At 40.7% G+C, this 13,699-nt stretch overlaps 1 protein-coding gene across 2 annotated transcripts in view; it reads left to right on the forward strand.

Annotated features, from left to right (window-relative positions):
* The window catches only part of cfap74 (cilia and flagella associated protein 74), a 53,470-nt gene that overhangs the window by 13,853 nt on the left and 25,918 nt on the right, over positions 1-13,699 (forward strand). For both annotated transcript variants that reach the window (XM_070968228.1, XM_070968229.1), the window contains exons 14-20: positions 4,880-4,946; positions 5,608-5,697; positions 6,104-6,289; positions 6,453-6,576; positions 8,197-8,306; positions 9,468-9,590; positions 9,742-9,863. In XM_070968228.1, coding sequence (XP_070824329.1) covers positions 4,880-4,946; positions 5,608-5,697; positions 6,104-6,289; positions 6,453-6,576; positions 8,197-8,306; positions 9,468-9,590; positions 9,742-9,863 — 822 coding nt within the window. The remainder of the gene's footprint in view (positions 1-4,879; positions 4,947-5,607; positions 5,698-6,103; positions 6,290-6,452; positions 6,577-8,196; positions 8,307-9,467; positions 9,591-9,741; positions 9,864-13,699) is intronic.

Consider the following 13,699-nt stretch of genomic DNA (forward strand, 5'->3'; position numbering starts at 1 on the left):
CATGACTCATACAGCTAAAAAACAACAAAAAGCAAGACATTTCTTGTCTTGAACAACCTTCTCTTCAAAAATCACTGGGTTCAAAATTGATCCATTATTGCAACAGTGCAATATTGACCCATGTTGGGTACATTTTTAACCCAGTGATTTTTAGTGTGCTCCCTTGCATCTTCCAACAAACACAACACTACTATAAACAGTACATATCCAACCATTGTAACTGTAACCACTGCCATAACTGCTATTGTGTCAGGAAGTTTTCTACTATTCAAAAAAAGAAAGTAGGTTATTCACACATTAAAACCTACAATATTAAGATCAGACGTGACAATGGCAAAGCCTTCATGGCTTACCCAGCTAAAAACATTAACACAGCAGGAGAGAGAAACATGAACCAGAAACACACTGGGCTTTTTCACACCAGCCCATGGTTCCCTGTACGCCCCCTGAATTTCTAAAAATGGCTTCCCATCCCCCTACCCCCCCATTTGTATTTTGCATTTGTGCCAGAATGGGCTCTGCTGTATCTTTTCACTACTGGGACTAAAACTACAACAGCCCAGGCTTGCCAGACTTGGTGAAAAGTCATTGTATAAAAGCTTTGCAATTAGTGTCACTTCCTAGCATGCATTGCAAACAACTGGCTGAGAGGAAGACAACCCTCTGTGTTCTGTTGTGAGATAAAGCCTAACTGTAGTAGAGATGGTGATAACATAATCTGAGGGTGAGATCACACCTCCAATTTGGTCCAAATCATGCTAGGATGAGAAACAGTGTTTAATTTTGGATACCAGCCTGTGGAAGTTCATTAATGACAAAACTGTTCAAGGAGAATACAAATTTTAAAGGAACCTTCAAGTCAAACTGAAATGAAATGGGATGTTTTTTATCTGCTACAGCACGTAGTTGTAGACTCAATCTGAAACAGACCTGTGGATAACCTAATCCCAAGGTACATGAAGTCATTTTCAAAAAAGATAAATGTGGTCAACTAAAACAGAAAACTGCTTCAGATATAGAGAACACAGATGGCAGCTTGATCCGCCACCAATTAATAAGCAGGTCAAAAAGAGTACATATTAGCTTTCTTGTACTTCATGGTTTACACTCTTCATCTCACTCAAATTAACTCTCTTCTCTCTTGTGATGATTGTGAAGCAGCACCACCCTGTCAGAGCTAATAGCTAGTCTACTTAGATACACGTGGATGTTAGACACACAGACCCAAGACCTTAGGCAACATAATTGGACTCTACCTGGACTCCATTTTGATCCGGTGATAGTTGGGTCCCGTGTCTGGTCTTAGTTACTTGGAACCAAGAGGATCTCTGCAGTACATATCTGAAATTAATTCACTTGTCCTCGGTTCTCTGTATTTTGTGAATGGTTTTTTTTCCTGTTTTCATATTTTGCTAAACTGTTTCCTAAACTCTCATAAAGTTGTAGCCGTCACCACACTGTAATTGGCTAACGGTGATGCTGACTAACAGCCAGACAGCAGCCTGAAGCCAGAATACAGATACACACAGACTTCTTTGAACCTAGGCAGAGAAGGGTGCTATGGGTTATCATAGGTTACAGGGGCTCTCAGAGGAGCTGATGTGCACACCTCCCATATCTCAACTACACGTTGTGTGAAACTGTGCATTAAGCAACACAATTATTATTAGTTATTCAGCTCCTGTCGTGTCGTGGCAGGTTCACCACAGAGATGACAACAAGCGCAAACACACTGCATACACTGCAAACAGCCACTGGAACTTATCCAAGCTTCCCCTGTGCATGTAGCTTGGATAAGGTGCAGCTCGGGGACACAACACAACAAGACTGTGAGTTTACACCAATGCAAGTGGCGCGCTTAGCATTTACTATTTAGCACTAAACACAAAGCTGAAGCTAATGGGATTAGTCATTAGTTTTGTAGGTATTTTAGTCATGAACCAAAGTGTTGGACACATTCAAATTTTGAGCTGATGATGGCACTAGATGAAAAGTCAGGGAAACTTCAGGTCATTGCAGATCATCCTGTGGGGGATATGAAAGTCTGGACCACGTTTCATGGCACTCCATCCAATAGTTGTCAAAGCACTTCACACGAGACAGATACATGTCAGCCTTAGGGTGGCACCTTTCAGTTGGCTTTATCCTCTGCAGAGCATGAATGTTTGTACTGAATTTCATAGCAGTGCATCCAGTAATTGTAGATATTTAATCTAAACAAGATCTGCAAGCGTGATAACTGTTTTGACTCTAGAATTGAGTGGCTGGAGAGCTGTCTTTACTTGTTATATTCCAAACTGTGTGATCTCAGATTTGACAGTCTGTATGCCTTGCATGCAACTGAGATCAGAACAAATTCTGTTTGATTTTACCTGGAAGTGAAGTCTCATCCTTTTAGACCTATCTTCAAAGTAAAGTGGTCTGTCAGCCTTTTGATCTGTCTTTAAGACATTGTTACTGTGAAAAACTCTTGACAGCCATATGTTTACTACGCTTGTGACCCATTGCAACATGTTTGCTAAAAAAAGCTGGTAAGAGCCTCTTCATATTCTCAAGTGCTTGTAATCTTTCAAAGGAAAGCTTATTCCAGTGATGGACATCAGAAAATCATGCCGCACTTAACTGTGCTTGTTCTTTTATTTATCTTCTCTGGTAGTCCGACTAAGTGTCCTTTAATATGAGCATCAGTCAAAACTGCAGTTGGCCTTTATATCCTCTAATAGGCACATGCTTCTTTCTGATTAAAAGCAATCCACACCTCAGACCACACATTTTCAAGCATTCATTGTGAATTTTTGGTCAAATACCATCATTCTTCAACAGAAGGAAAACTTATAGCTCCTTAAACTACAGTGGAAACATACACATTATGTCACAGCCACCAGATGAAAAGAGAACTAGATTTTACTTCTGTGAAATAAGCACAACAGCAAGATTATTGATATGATATTCACACTCATCAAAGTTTTGATGCTTCGCTGATTGCTTTTTTGAAGTGGTTGCGAGTGTGAGGGTGTTTTAGCTCTGTTGAACTGAATAATGAACTGAGTGTGCTTATTGATTTACTGTAGGAGAAGCCAATGGGGAGCGGCCAGAATGTATTATAGAACACATGGCAGAGTCAGTAATGCTGCACAGCCACAGTCTCTGCTTCATCACTGCAGTGGATATACTGTACTGTATGGCCTCGTTTGCAACACTCTATATTGAGCTCTAGGAGGCTTTTTCAAACACTGCCTCACTCAGCATTTAATCCCTAGTGAACTGTTCTATTTTTTTCTTCACGTGTCGTTTCATACCACCTGGCTTGAAGCTAGGAAAGAAGGATGGTACCGATAAAGGAGGAAATTAGCCAAAAAAACCCATCTCTGATGAAAGTGGAATATGACATTTCTAATTACCACCAGACTAACCCAACCAGGTGGAATCCTTTCATACACTTCCAGGTCACAGTGGCGAGCAGGATGGCAGCTTCAGCCCGTCTGCTCCAAGTTGTTCACCTGACAGCTGGACAGACGACTTCAAACAACTGGCTCAAACCACTCACAATGGCATATTGCCCACTGGCGTTGATGACAGCACCCACATTGCTAATTATGTTGTGGTTTGTCATAGCTTTTCAAACCAGGTTTCAGAACAGACTTGTTTTAATTTGAAATGATGTGTGGCTACAGACAACATCAAATCATCTCTGATAAACTAATATGCATCATTTTTGTTGAGACATTTGGACATATTTGTGTGCACAGTGTCCAGTGTGCAGGCCTCTGTGGGGGCCAGTGTTTGATTGACATGTGAGAGCTGGTGTTGCTGGGAAACACACAGTAAATTTCTGTGGTGTGCTAATGACTGGTTTCACATCCTCGCCCTGTGTAGCGGAGATACAGAGTAATGCACCAGTTACTCAAAAAGCAATGGCTAACAACATCAACTCCTCAGCTGGTTAACTGCTCATGTGGCTGTTGGAACTGTTACATATGTAACTTTTATTAATCAACTATTTTACTAACTTAATCTACACACATATTGAATTAATCAAAACAGTAGTAGTTTCGACTGTATAACAGGATGAGTCTATTACCAAGAGCTCATAATAAGATTCATTATATTTAGTAACTGTAGCTGCTCCCTAATTATGCTCATAGTTGCATGTTTCTAACTTGTTGTTTATATATTGAATTTTTGAAAATCCTCCCTGCGTCTCTGGCTGCCTGCCTGCTGTATTCATATTGATTGACCCTCTTCTTGTGTCTCTGGAAGGGCGGCAAGTTATCAAGCTCCTCAGGGCAGCACTGGGGTTGGTGTAAACATGTGCTGTGAGATACACATGTTGCTTTTAAACAGTTCACAGTCCTCATGTTTATTTTGTTGGAAATAAACTTTTGCTTTCTGCTATGGACAGTCTGAAATGAGAAGATGCGACTGTGAAATAATTGCAGACCGCTCTCTTCCTCATTGCAGTATTTCCATACGGAACAATAGCTTTTTCTTTCTTTTGTTTTCCGCGGCGTGCAAACTGAGCATAAGGTTGACTTTTGACCTCAGCTTATCTCCTCGACTCTCAGGAGATTCATCACTCTTCAGTGCAGCACATCTGAAGCTGCTGATCTTTTGTTGAATTCAGCATATTTCCTACTGCAGAGGCATCTATATTCTGTGTTGCTTTAAAAATGTTTTCTTTGAGTCCTGTTTTATATTATTGCTGTACACATATATACCGTATGTGTGAGGCTCATACCTTCATATTGACAAAAACAAACACCCAACTAATTAACTAGTAGGAACAGCATTCTGTTCTCCTTCTATAGCAATGCATTACATTTTACACTGTGTAAAAATGCAAATTGTTATTCATAACTCATTTTTATTTGTGTTTCAGCTTTGAGCCTCCTGGTCCTTTATCTGCAGGGATGTGCTGTGATATGCAGGCTGTTTTTCAACCTATGGTTAGTAACATCACCCCCTCCATAGACATCTACAGTGCTTGTTGCAGTTAATAGACTGTCGTCTCAAATTTGCTGATAAGTTTTAGTCGCTCTAACCCCTGTCGAGTCTGCTGAGTGATCCAAGCAAAGCATGAGTTTGACAAATTGGAATGAACTGTGGTACAGACTTTTTTTTTACTGTGCATGCTGTAAAGGCACATTTGTATGCAAAAAAAACAAAACAAAAAAAAAACAAAACATATATATATATACACACACACACACACACACACACACACACACACACACACACACACACATATATATATACGAGTTGTCAGAATACTATATTCTGCACCACTATGCTTTATTATGCTTCATTTGATTCACAGTTCATATAGCTTAATGCATGTGGCCTTGGTGGATCCGCTTATTGCCATTAAGGACTGTGCAAGGCAATATCGTGCAGGAAAACCATGGATTTTTGCATACAGCTTTCTGCTCTCTCTCATTAGCCAGTTCACATCTCATTCTCTCTATTTGGTGGCTGTCATTCCACTCTTTTGTGTTGGAATTGAATGTCTCCAGTTGAATCTAAAGTCAAGCCTTTATTCTGAATTCAGTGTCCGGTAGCCAACGCTTGTATGAAGCAACACATTGTCCCATAATCTGATCCCTGCAGGTCAACGAGGACCTGGAAGGAGAGGTCCAGTTCACATCAGCAGTGGGTCCCTTCTCTGTGCCCGTCAGATGCACCATAAAGAAATGTGACGTGAGTAATGTGCTGTAGCCAACCTGGAGTGTCTACTCCAAATGACCACCAATGTGATTTTCATGCCTCTTCTCAAAAGGACAGTTTTCACTCTGCGCGTATATATACATGCTGTTGTTTGCTAACATGAATATACACAACATGGATTTTGTTTGCCTACATAGTTGTAGCTTTGGGCCACTAATACTGTTGTAATAATACAATATAATACTAACAGTAATTATTGAATAAATGTGTAATCAATAACACCTGATAGCTGACTTGCTATCTGTTTCAGTATAATGGTCTTTATACTCTTGATTTTATTTAATCAATTCATGTATGTATTAATGTATGTAAAACTGTGCACTCATGCTGGCAGCTTTGACTGCTGATGCTAATTACTGTGAATGTATCCTCTCTCTAGCTGGAGGTTGACAGCCAGTTCATCGACTTTGGTTTGCATGTTGTGGGCCAAACTATTTCACGGACTGTCACCTTGACCAACAAGGGTGCACTGGCCACCCACTTCAGCCTGGACACCTCTACATGTCTATGTCCAGAAAGTAGCTACGTTCAGATGCCATCCCAGATCTCTGCCAACACATGCCAGGTCAGAATAATCTGGACTTTCTTTTTCTGCGATGGCCTGATAGTGTAAATTTCATTACAGCTATAAATGAAAATTAGAGAATTTAATTCGAAAATTTAAAGCAGAATGTGAAGTCAATTCACATTACCAGGACTCCTGTGCGTGGGTTGTTTTTGCCTGACAGGAGATAAACAGTCAAAACACAAAATCTGACAACCAGAGGAGCACTGCATCCGTGGTCACAGGAGAACTACAACCCAAGCAAGAGAGTCAGGAGTTCTCTGAGGTCTTGCAGCAAGAGCAACCAGGTAAAGCTATTTATACATATGCGTGCGCGCGCACACACACACACACACACACACACACACACACACACACACACACACACACACACACACACACACACACACACCCCAAATAATTATTTGGTCTAGTTCACCCTGAACAAGAGCTCAGCATGGACCCTGAATCCAAATACCCTCCCTAAGACAACCTCATCCCCTACAAAATATGTTTAAATAAAACTAATTTGCTTTGGCACATTATTGGAATAATTGTTGTTTGCATTACATGAAATGCAACGATGAATGCTAATGGTTTTTCTTGTGGCACCTCCATGAGGTTGACATTCATGGCTTTGAGTGAAACGTCTCAACAACTGTTAGATGGAGCATGACCGTGTGCACCAATGAATATGTAATGGTAAACATCATACCTGCTTTACATCAACACGCTCACATTGTCATTGTGACCATGCTGACATTAGCATTTTGCTAAAAGCACAGCTGTGCTGAAGTACAGCCTCACAGAGCCACTGACAGGGCTGTAGACTCTTGTTTTATAATATGTGTCAGAGTATTGAAAAAGTCAGTGTTGACTAAAAGTGTGCAGTAGGTTGTAGTGACCTTTTTGATATTTAGCACACACCACTATCTTTCCCTAATCTTAACAAAGTGCTGTGAGCTGAGTGAGATACTGTCAGTATATAACTTCATTTGTAGCATATAACTTTTTACTGTCATGTTGATAAAAATGTAATCTGAGCAGAATTATGTTACCCACTAAACATAAACTACTGCAGATTTGTTGCATTTGAGCAGAATTTGTGGGAGACAGTGTTGTATAAAACAAACTCTGAAATACAGGAAGTGAGGACTGACAAAATCTCCTCATTATGGTTGATTTTTGCTGTCTTTCTATTCCTGTTAGGACACTTGGTCCTTGTAAGAACAAAAATAAAAGAACACACACCCACATCCATAGAAAACGGAGGGTTCACCTTGCACTCACAGCTAGGGACAGGGAGGCATCTTCTCTTGAATGTTCTCTCAGATCTAAAATCTTCATCACACACTCAGCACTTTCCTCCAGCGATGTTCTGATAAGCTCTTCAGTCTTTTGCCTCTGCTCTGCTGGCTTTGGAAAAGACTGTCTTTTTTTTTTTATTTGCCATTGTTGGGAAAGGCTGTCTGATGTTGGCCAAATTATAGGCTGCTGACAGTAGTTGATATTTTGTGCCTGTGTTTGTTTTTTATGTCATTGGTGTCTCTTCAACTAATGGCCAGATTTCAGATTTGGTGTCCAAAAAGAAGAGGCACTGCTTTAATTTTTCAGGCCAAGCTGTCAGGATCTCTGTATCTGCTTAACTCTTACTCATATAAACACATTATTTGAAGTACACATTCATACTGCCAGCAGGAAGAAAGCAACTGATTTTGGTGACCATGATGAGCTTCCCCTTAGTCCACCACAAGGTCAAATTTTGCCTTATAAAACTATTCTTGCATCTACCAGCTTCACAGTGATTTCTTTCTGTTGTGTTTGGTTGGTTGGCAGCTCCTTAAGGGTGGTTGATCAATTATCTAATTATCAGAAAAAATAATGTAAGATTAGGTTTTACTTTTTGCGTGTGTCTGTGTGTGTGTCAGAGGCTTCAGCTACAAGTCCAGGACCTATTCCAGAGGGTTGTGTGTCCACAGATGTGGATACCCAGTTGGACCAGAGCCACTCAGATCCCATTGAGATAAGTCTTGGAAATGTAAGTCCCTGCAAAGCTAATGACATTCTTATCAGCCTCAGCTCCAATTTGCGTTCAGCGTTAATTAGCAAATGTTAGCATGCTAGTATGCCAAAGTAAGACGGTGATAAACACTATATCCCCTTAACATCAGCATATGTTAGCGCTGTCACTGTGAGCATGTTAGCATGTTAATGTTGGCATTCAGCTCAAAGCACCGCTGTGTCTAAATACAGCCGCACAGAGCCACTAGCATGGCTGCAGACTCTTAGTGTTGTTGAGATACATACACATAGTATTGCTCAGTGGTGAAGTTTCACCAGAAACATGTAAGACTCCCATCCCCACCCCAAGTGTTAGGTGATGGTATAAAAATTGTCACATTTGAAGATATTAGCACAGTGAATTGCTTTTGATAGATCTGACCCAAAAATATCAGTAAATATCAGCTGTACTAGCAGAGAGACACTTGCTCTGCTTTGGAAGAGACAGACTATCGCATGTGTCTGTAGAAGACTCTCTGCCTCTCTGTCTTGTTTTCAGCACTGATGCTTTGTGTGCCTTGTGGCCCATGTGAAGTTCTGGAGTTGTTATGGGTTCATTACATCTCTCTGGTGGGGGGCTAATGGTGCATCACCTCTCCCTCTGCGCTTGTTATGGCTGTGTGTGTTGCATGTGCCTGCATGCCCGCGGCTCGATCATTGTCATTTTGACTAATACTTTCACATTGTGTGGTTGAAGGCTGGTGTCTGAAAATGGCAGATTATCCATCAAGCTATCATGGTCCCACAATATGAGCCAGTGCTGCATGAATGGCTTACTGCTCGCTTTTGTTTTCTGTTATTGCTCTCACCACCTTGGTGCTTTGCAGCAGAGAAGACAATCCACACAGCTTCTCACTCTAGTTTGATTTCATACCATTTGAGGTTGCACAGCTGAGAGATGTCCATTTCCCCCACATGGATGGAAGTGGTTTTGTGTGGTGAACTAAAAAGGTTAAACTCATGAAGCTCACTGAAAATACATCGAGCTCATAGTGTGATTTTGGATTTAATGGGAATGTCTGATGTTCATATCTGAAGTTAACTTTTTGCTTCTTTTTGCTTTAAGATACAAGACTATAAAATGAATATTAAAAAAAATCCAACATTTGGTTGTCCTGTTTGGTGTACCTGCTTTCAGGTTAAAGAGGGGAAGATTGGACCTTTTGAAAGCATCAAACTGGAGGTGGTATTCACTCCAACCATTCCAGGAGAGGCCAAACTAGACTTCCACATCAAATTCTCTGACTTAACCAGCAAACCAGTAAGACACAGCATGTTTATCATCTTGTGAATGTCATTGGTAGAAAAGAAGATAAGGGTAATTACAGAGTCATCGACATTACTTAGTTTTATTCACATCTGTGTTATTTTATTTAAACCATTTGTGATTAAAGACATGTTGGTACAAACAGATACCCATCCAGGTGAGGGCTGTGGCAGTCAGTGTGCCTGTATGGGTGGTCCAGCCCAGCATTGACCTGAAGATCTGCATGTTTGACCGCCTCTATCAAGACAGTATCATGGTCCAAAGCAGGTGGGTCCACCAGATGGCTGACAGCTTTGTCATATATGCAAATGTGCTCTTGATACAGAAATGTTCTTGAGCACCTGCAGTGTGGCACTTAAAATGTATTTGTGTCCTGCTTGGCTCACAGTCGAGTGTAATACACAAGAGAGGGACCAAAGGGGTCTTTGTGACTCCACAAAACAGATTCAAGACTCTAACAGTACTTACAAACCCAAAGTGTTCTACTATTGTTTGTCCTTTTTGTTAATGAGGGAAAACAAGAAATCCCTACAGTACACACTTATTTGTAAAATTAAACATGAATTGTTTAAAGGCTTGGAGTAATTTAGGATGGAAAAAAACACAGGTGAGTGAATAATGAACTGCCTACACTGTTGGCTCATTTTCTGTCATATTAAGCACCAACAGTAACTCAGTGAAGTAATACACCAGATATATTTAAACAGTCCCTCTGCCCCTATATTTGAATAAAACTAGCTTGCTGTCTCTAGCTGGTGTCCAATTGGTTTACACTTCAGAGTGAGCCATTTACACATCTTGTCCAGCTACCTTGTTTGAACAGGCAACACATCAAATTAAGGGATGTGAGATGTATTTTAAAAGCATATTAGTGTCACTTTAAGTAACAGTTCAAGATTGGTTCAAGGACAAAAATAGATTGCTAAGAGTCTGTATGACACCTTATTTGATCTCCATTAGTTTTCACGGCGTGCCAAATAAAAATACTAAGCATCTGTTATGTTACAGGGCAATCAAAACAGAACCCCTTTATTTTACAGGTCCTTAGTATCCTAATCATTTCCTGAAAATTCATCATTGTTACTTTTTAGGATTTTCTTGGACAAGTGTACTGCTGTATTATTCACGGAAGCATCATGTCACAAAAAAACGTGTAATGTGGAAATGTAAAGTGGGACTGCATATGCCAAAAAATCTAGTTGTACTGGCAAAGGAGAACAGCAGTCACAAATCCAAGCTCATTAGAAGAGATCAGCAGGCAAAAATAATAACTGCGGACTGTTTCATATCACAAGTCAATGAAAACTTTAACCAAACTTAAAAAAATCTAACTTTATAGGCACAGGCTGAAACAATGAGTGCAATAAATCTGTTGAAGTTACTTTGAACATGGTTAAAAAACCTGTGGGCAAACAAAAAGCATGTCAGAATAAGCCAAGAATATTCAACACAGTCTCAGTCTGTGTAACAAGCTGAATGAACCAGTCTTCATAGTCAGTGGTGCAGTGTGTCATTACAACCATGTGCATAATTAACAGCAAATTATAAAGTCATTGTGGATCTTGTCTACTCCACACCTGGTAGTCATGCAAAAGAAGCTTGTGAAGCCCAACACACACTGTCAGCACTTCTCAAAAGTTTACTGAAAAAGTGGTGTTTCACATATATCCTGTCAGGCATTTAACTCACAATATGAAGCAACATTTTTATACTCAAGCCACAACCAAAAAGAACTGTTGAGAAGGTTATTAGTATGAACAACATATTTTAATATTGAAGAGGCTGTATTAACTCCTCAGCCCAAGTAAGTGGTGCATGTCATATTTCTATTCTATTTGTTGTCATGCTCAGAAACATCCCCGGAATAGAGTTTGGAAAGTGGCATGGACTGCTGATGTAGCATGCTGGCTTATCTGCTGAATGCAATACTAAAATTCTCTCCCATTCTCAGTCTCTGCCAAAGCAGGAATTTTCACAGAAAAACGGCTCATGGAAATCCCTTAAAACTGACAGGGCCAGCTTACTTTTCAGCTGGCCAAACATAAAACTCTCCGCCTAACTACGCTCAGAGCCGAGCCAATGTGGATATATTAAAATAGAGACGTATTAGCCAATAAATGTTCCTAAACAAAGGACGATGTAAGGGGCCAAGCAGAAAGCTCACATCCCCACAATCCTCTTTTGTCCATAGACAAAGTAGAAGAAAATCCGTTCTGATTATGGATGTGATACATTATGATGCACACACAAGGTTAACAATGCACCGGGGGCAGTAACATTGCAGGCGTGTGGTCCACCACCTAGCCAGTCATTGTGTCACATCATGTGGGGGAGGGAGTGCGTGTGTGGGGGTGGGGGATTTGTGACAACTGCCATCTGGTGCGCTGGCACACCAGCACATGTGACAACATGACGATGACAGTGTCAGTGTGAACAGCAGTAAAAAAAAAAAAAAAAAAGAAAGAAAATGTTAATGCTTGCACCAGTAACCATGCAATATGTCACTCTGCCTCCAAGACAGTAATTTGAACACAAAATAGCTTGGCAGGCTTTTCGGGGAAACAATAAGAGAGCTGCTGCTTTCATCATACAATTTGTCACTTTTTCCTTTGAGTCGATGAGTAGATATCCCACAAGTCCTTAGTTTGTGACAGATTTTTTAAGAGAACAGCACAAAGCATAATTGAATATGTCTCTCTTGTCTGTGAGCCAGTGATTTGAATATTACTCCTACTAATTGAAAGAATTTTTAAGTGGCTTTAAAATGTGCAGTGTTTGACTTTTGCTTGTGAGCCAATGATTGGAATATTCTGCAGACAGTTGGCAGAGTTTGCCTTTTTGGGAACAGTGTGTGTGTGTGTGTTTGTGTGTGTTTCAATTTCAAACCCTCCTCCACTGGCACCTGCTGAGGAGTTAAGCATTCCTGCCCAAACTCAGACCGTAAAAAACACAACTAACTTGCCTGTTTTTCCTTTACAAAGCCTTCTGTCCTCGATTTCTCTCTGTTCACTGTATTTCTAATATGCCTTCTGTACCTTCTCTCACTCCAACCTGCGTCTTCTGTCGTTTGGCCTGAGGAATGTGTTGATGTTAGAGTTGATTCTATTTTGAAATATGTTCCATGGTATAAAGCAAACAGTGCTGCATAATGGGGACGGTTGCCTAGAACCCTTGCAGTGAAGCCTTGATATCCCACAAGGCTTTGGAGTACATGTGGAGTAGGCAAGCGCAGCCACCTGGCCCTTTCAAGAAAGGGCAGAGGCACTGCTGTAGCCGTGGGCACTCAGAGTGCAGGCACTGAGATGTTCAGCCCTACATGTAGACCCAGCATAAGCTATTTCTCTGCAACATGACCCGACACAATTACCGCTAAACCTCAGTGATTATTTTAAGTGTCATTTCAGTGTTGCTTGTTGGATCATTTGCCTTCATTTTTTATAGACAGGAAGCATGGGGAGAGAAAGGGATGTGACGTGCATAATCTATATAAATAAACTAATAATACATTTTAAGAGTAAAGATTGAAAATGCACAATATGGAAAAAATAATGCTGATAGTGTAGGACTAAAATAGACTGGGAGTGTAATCGTGGTGTGTCAGTTATACCAGAGGCATGTGCATGAGTGAGAGATGTGTGAATGCTGTAGGCTGAAAAAATGGCAAATTAAACCAAACTCAGTTACTGTCATATCCATGCCTTTCTCACAGTCTTCACTTTCTTTTAAAAGCTAGACTACATGGCCAAAAGAATGTGGACACCCAAGGTTTTTATTGTGTAATTGTTGAACATCCCATTTCAAAACCATGAGCGCTGATCTGCTGCCAGCCCACAGTCTTCTGGGAGAGCCTTCCACAAAGTTTTGGAACCTGATCACAGTTATTTTCTCCCCATTCAGCCCTAAGAGCATTAGTGTGGTCAGCCACTAAGGCTGGGCGATGAGGCCTGGCTCGCAGTCAGAATCCCAGTTCATCCTCAAGGTGTTGAGGAGTTGAGGTCAGGGCTCGGTGCCTAGACACAAAAACGGCTTGATTGGGTTTAGGGAAGTGTCATGATTTGGGTTCCAATGACTACATTATTGATGTTAGGGGACCATTGTTGCCA

Source organism: Chaetodon trifascialis, chromosome 8 (assembly GCF_039877785.1).
Source record: "Chaetodon trifascialis isolate fChaTrf1 chromosome 8, fChaTrf1.hap1, whole genome shotgun sequence".
In the NCBI taxonomy this organism is placed as follows: Eukaryota; Metazoa; Chordata; class Actinopteri; order Chaetodontiformes; family Chaetodontidae; genus Chaetodon; species Chaetodon trifascialis.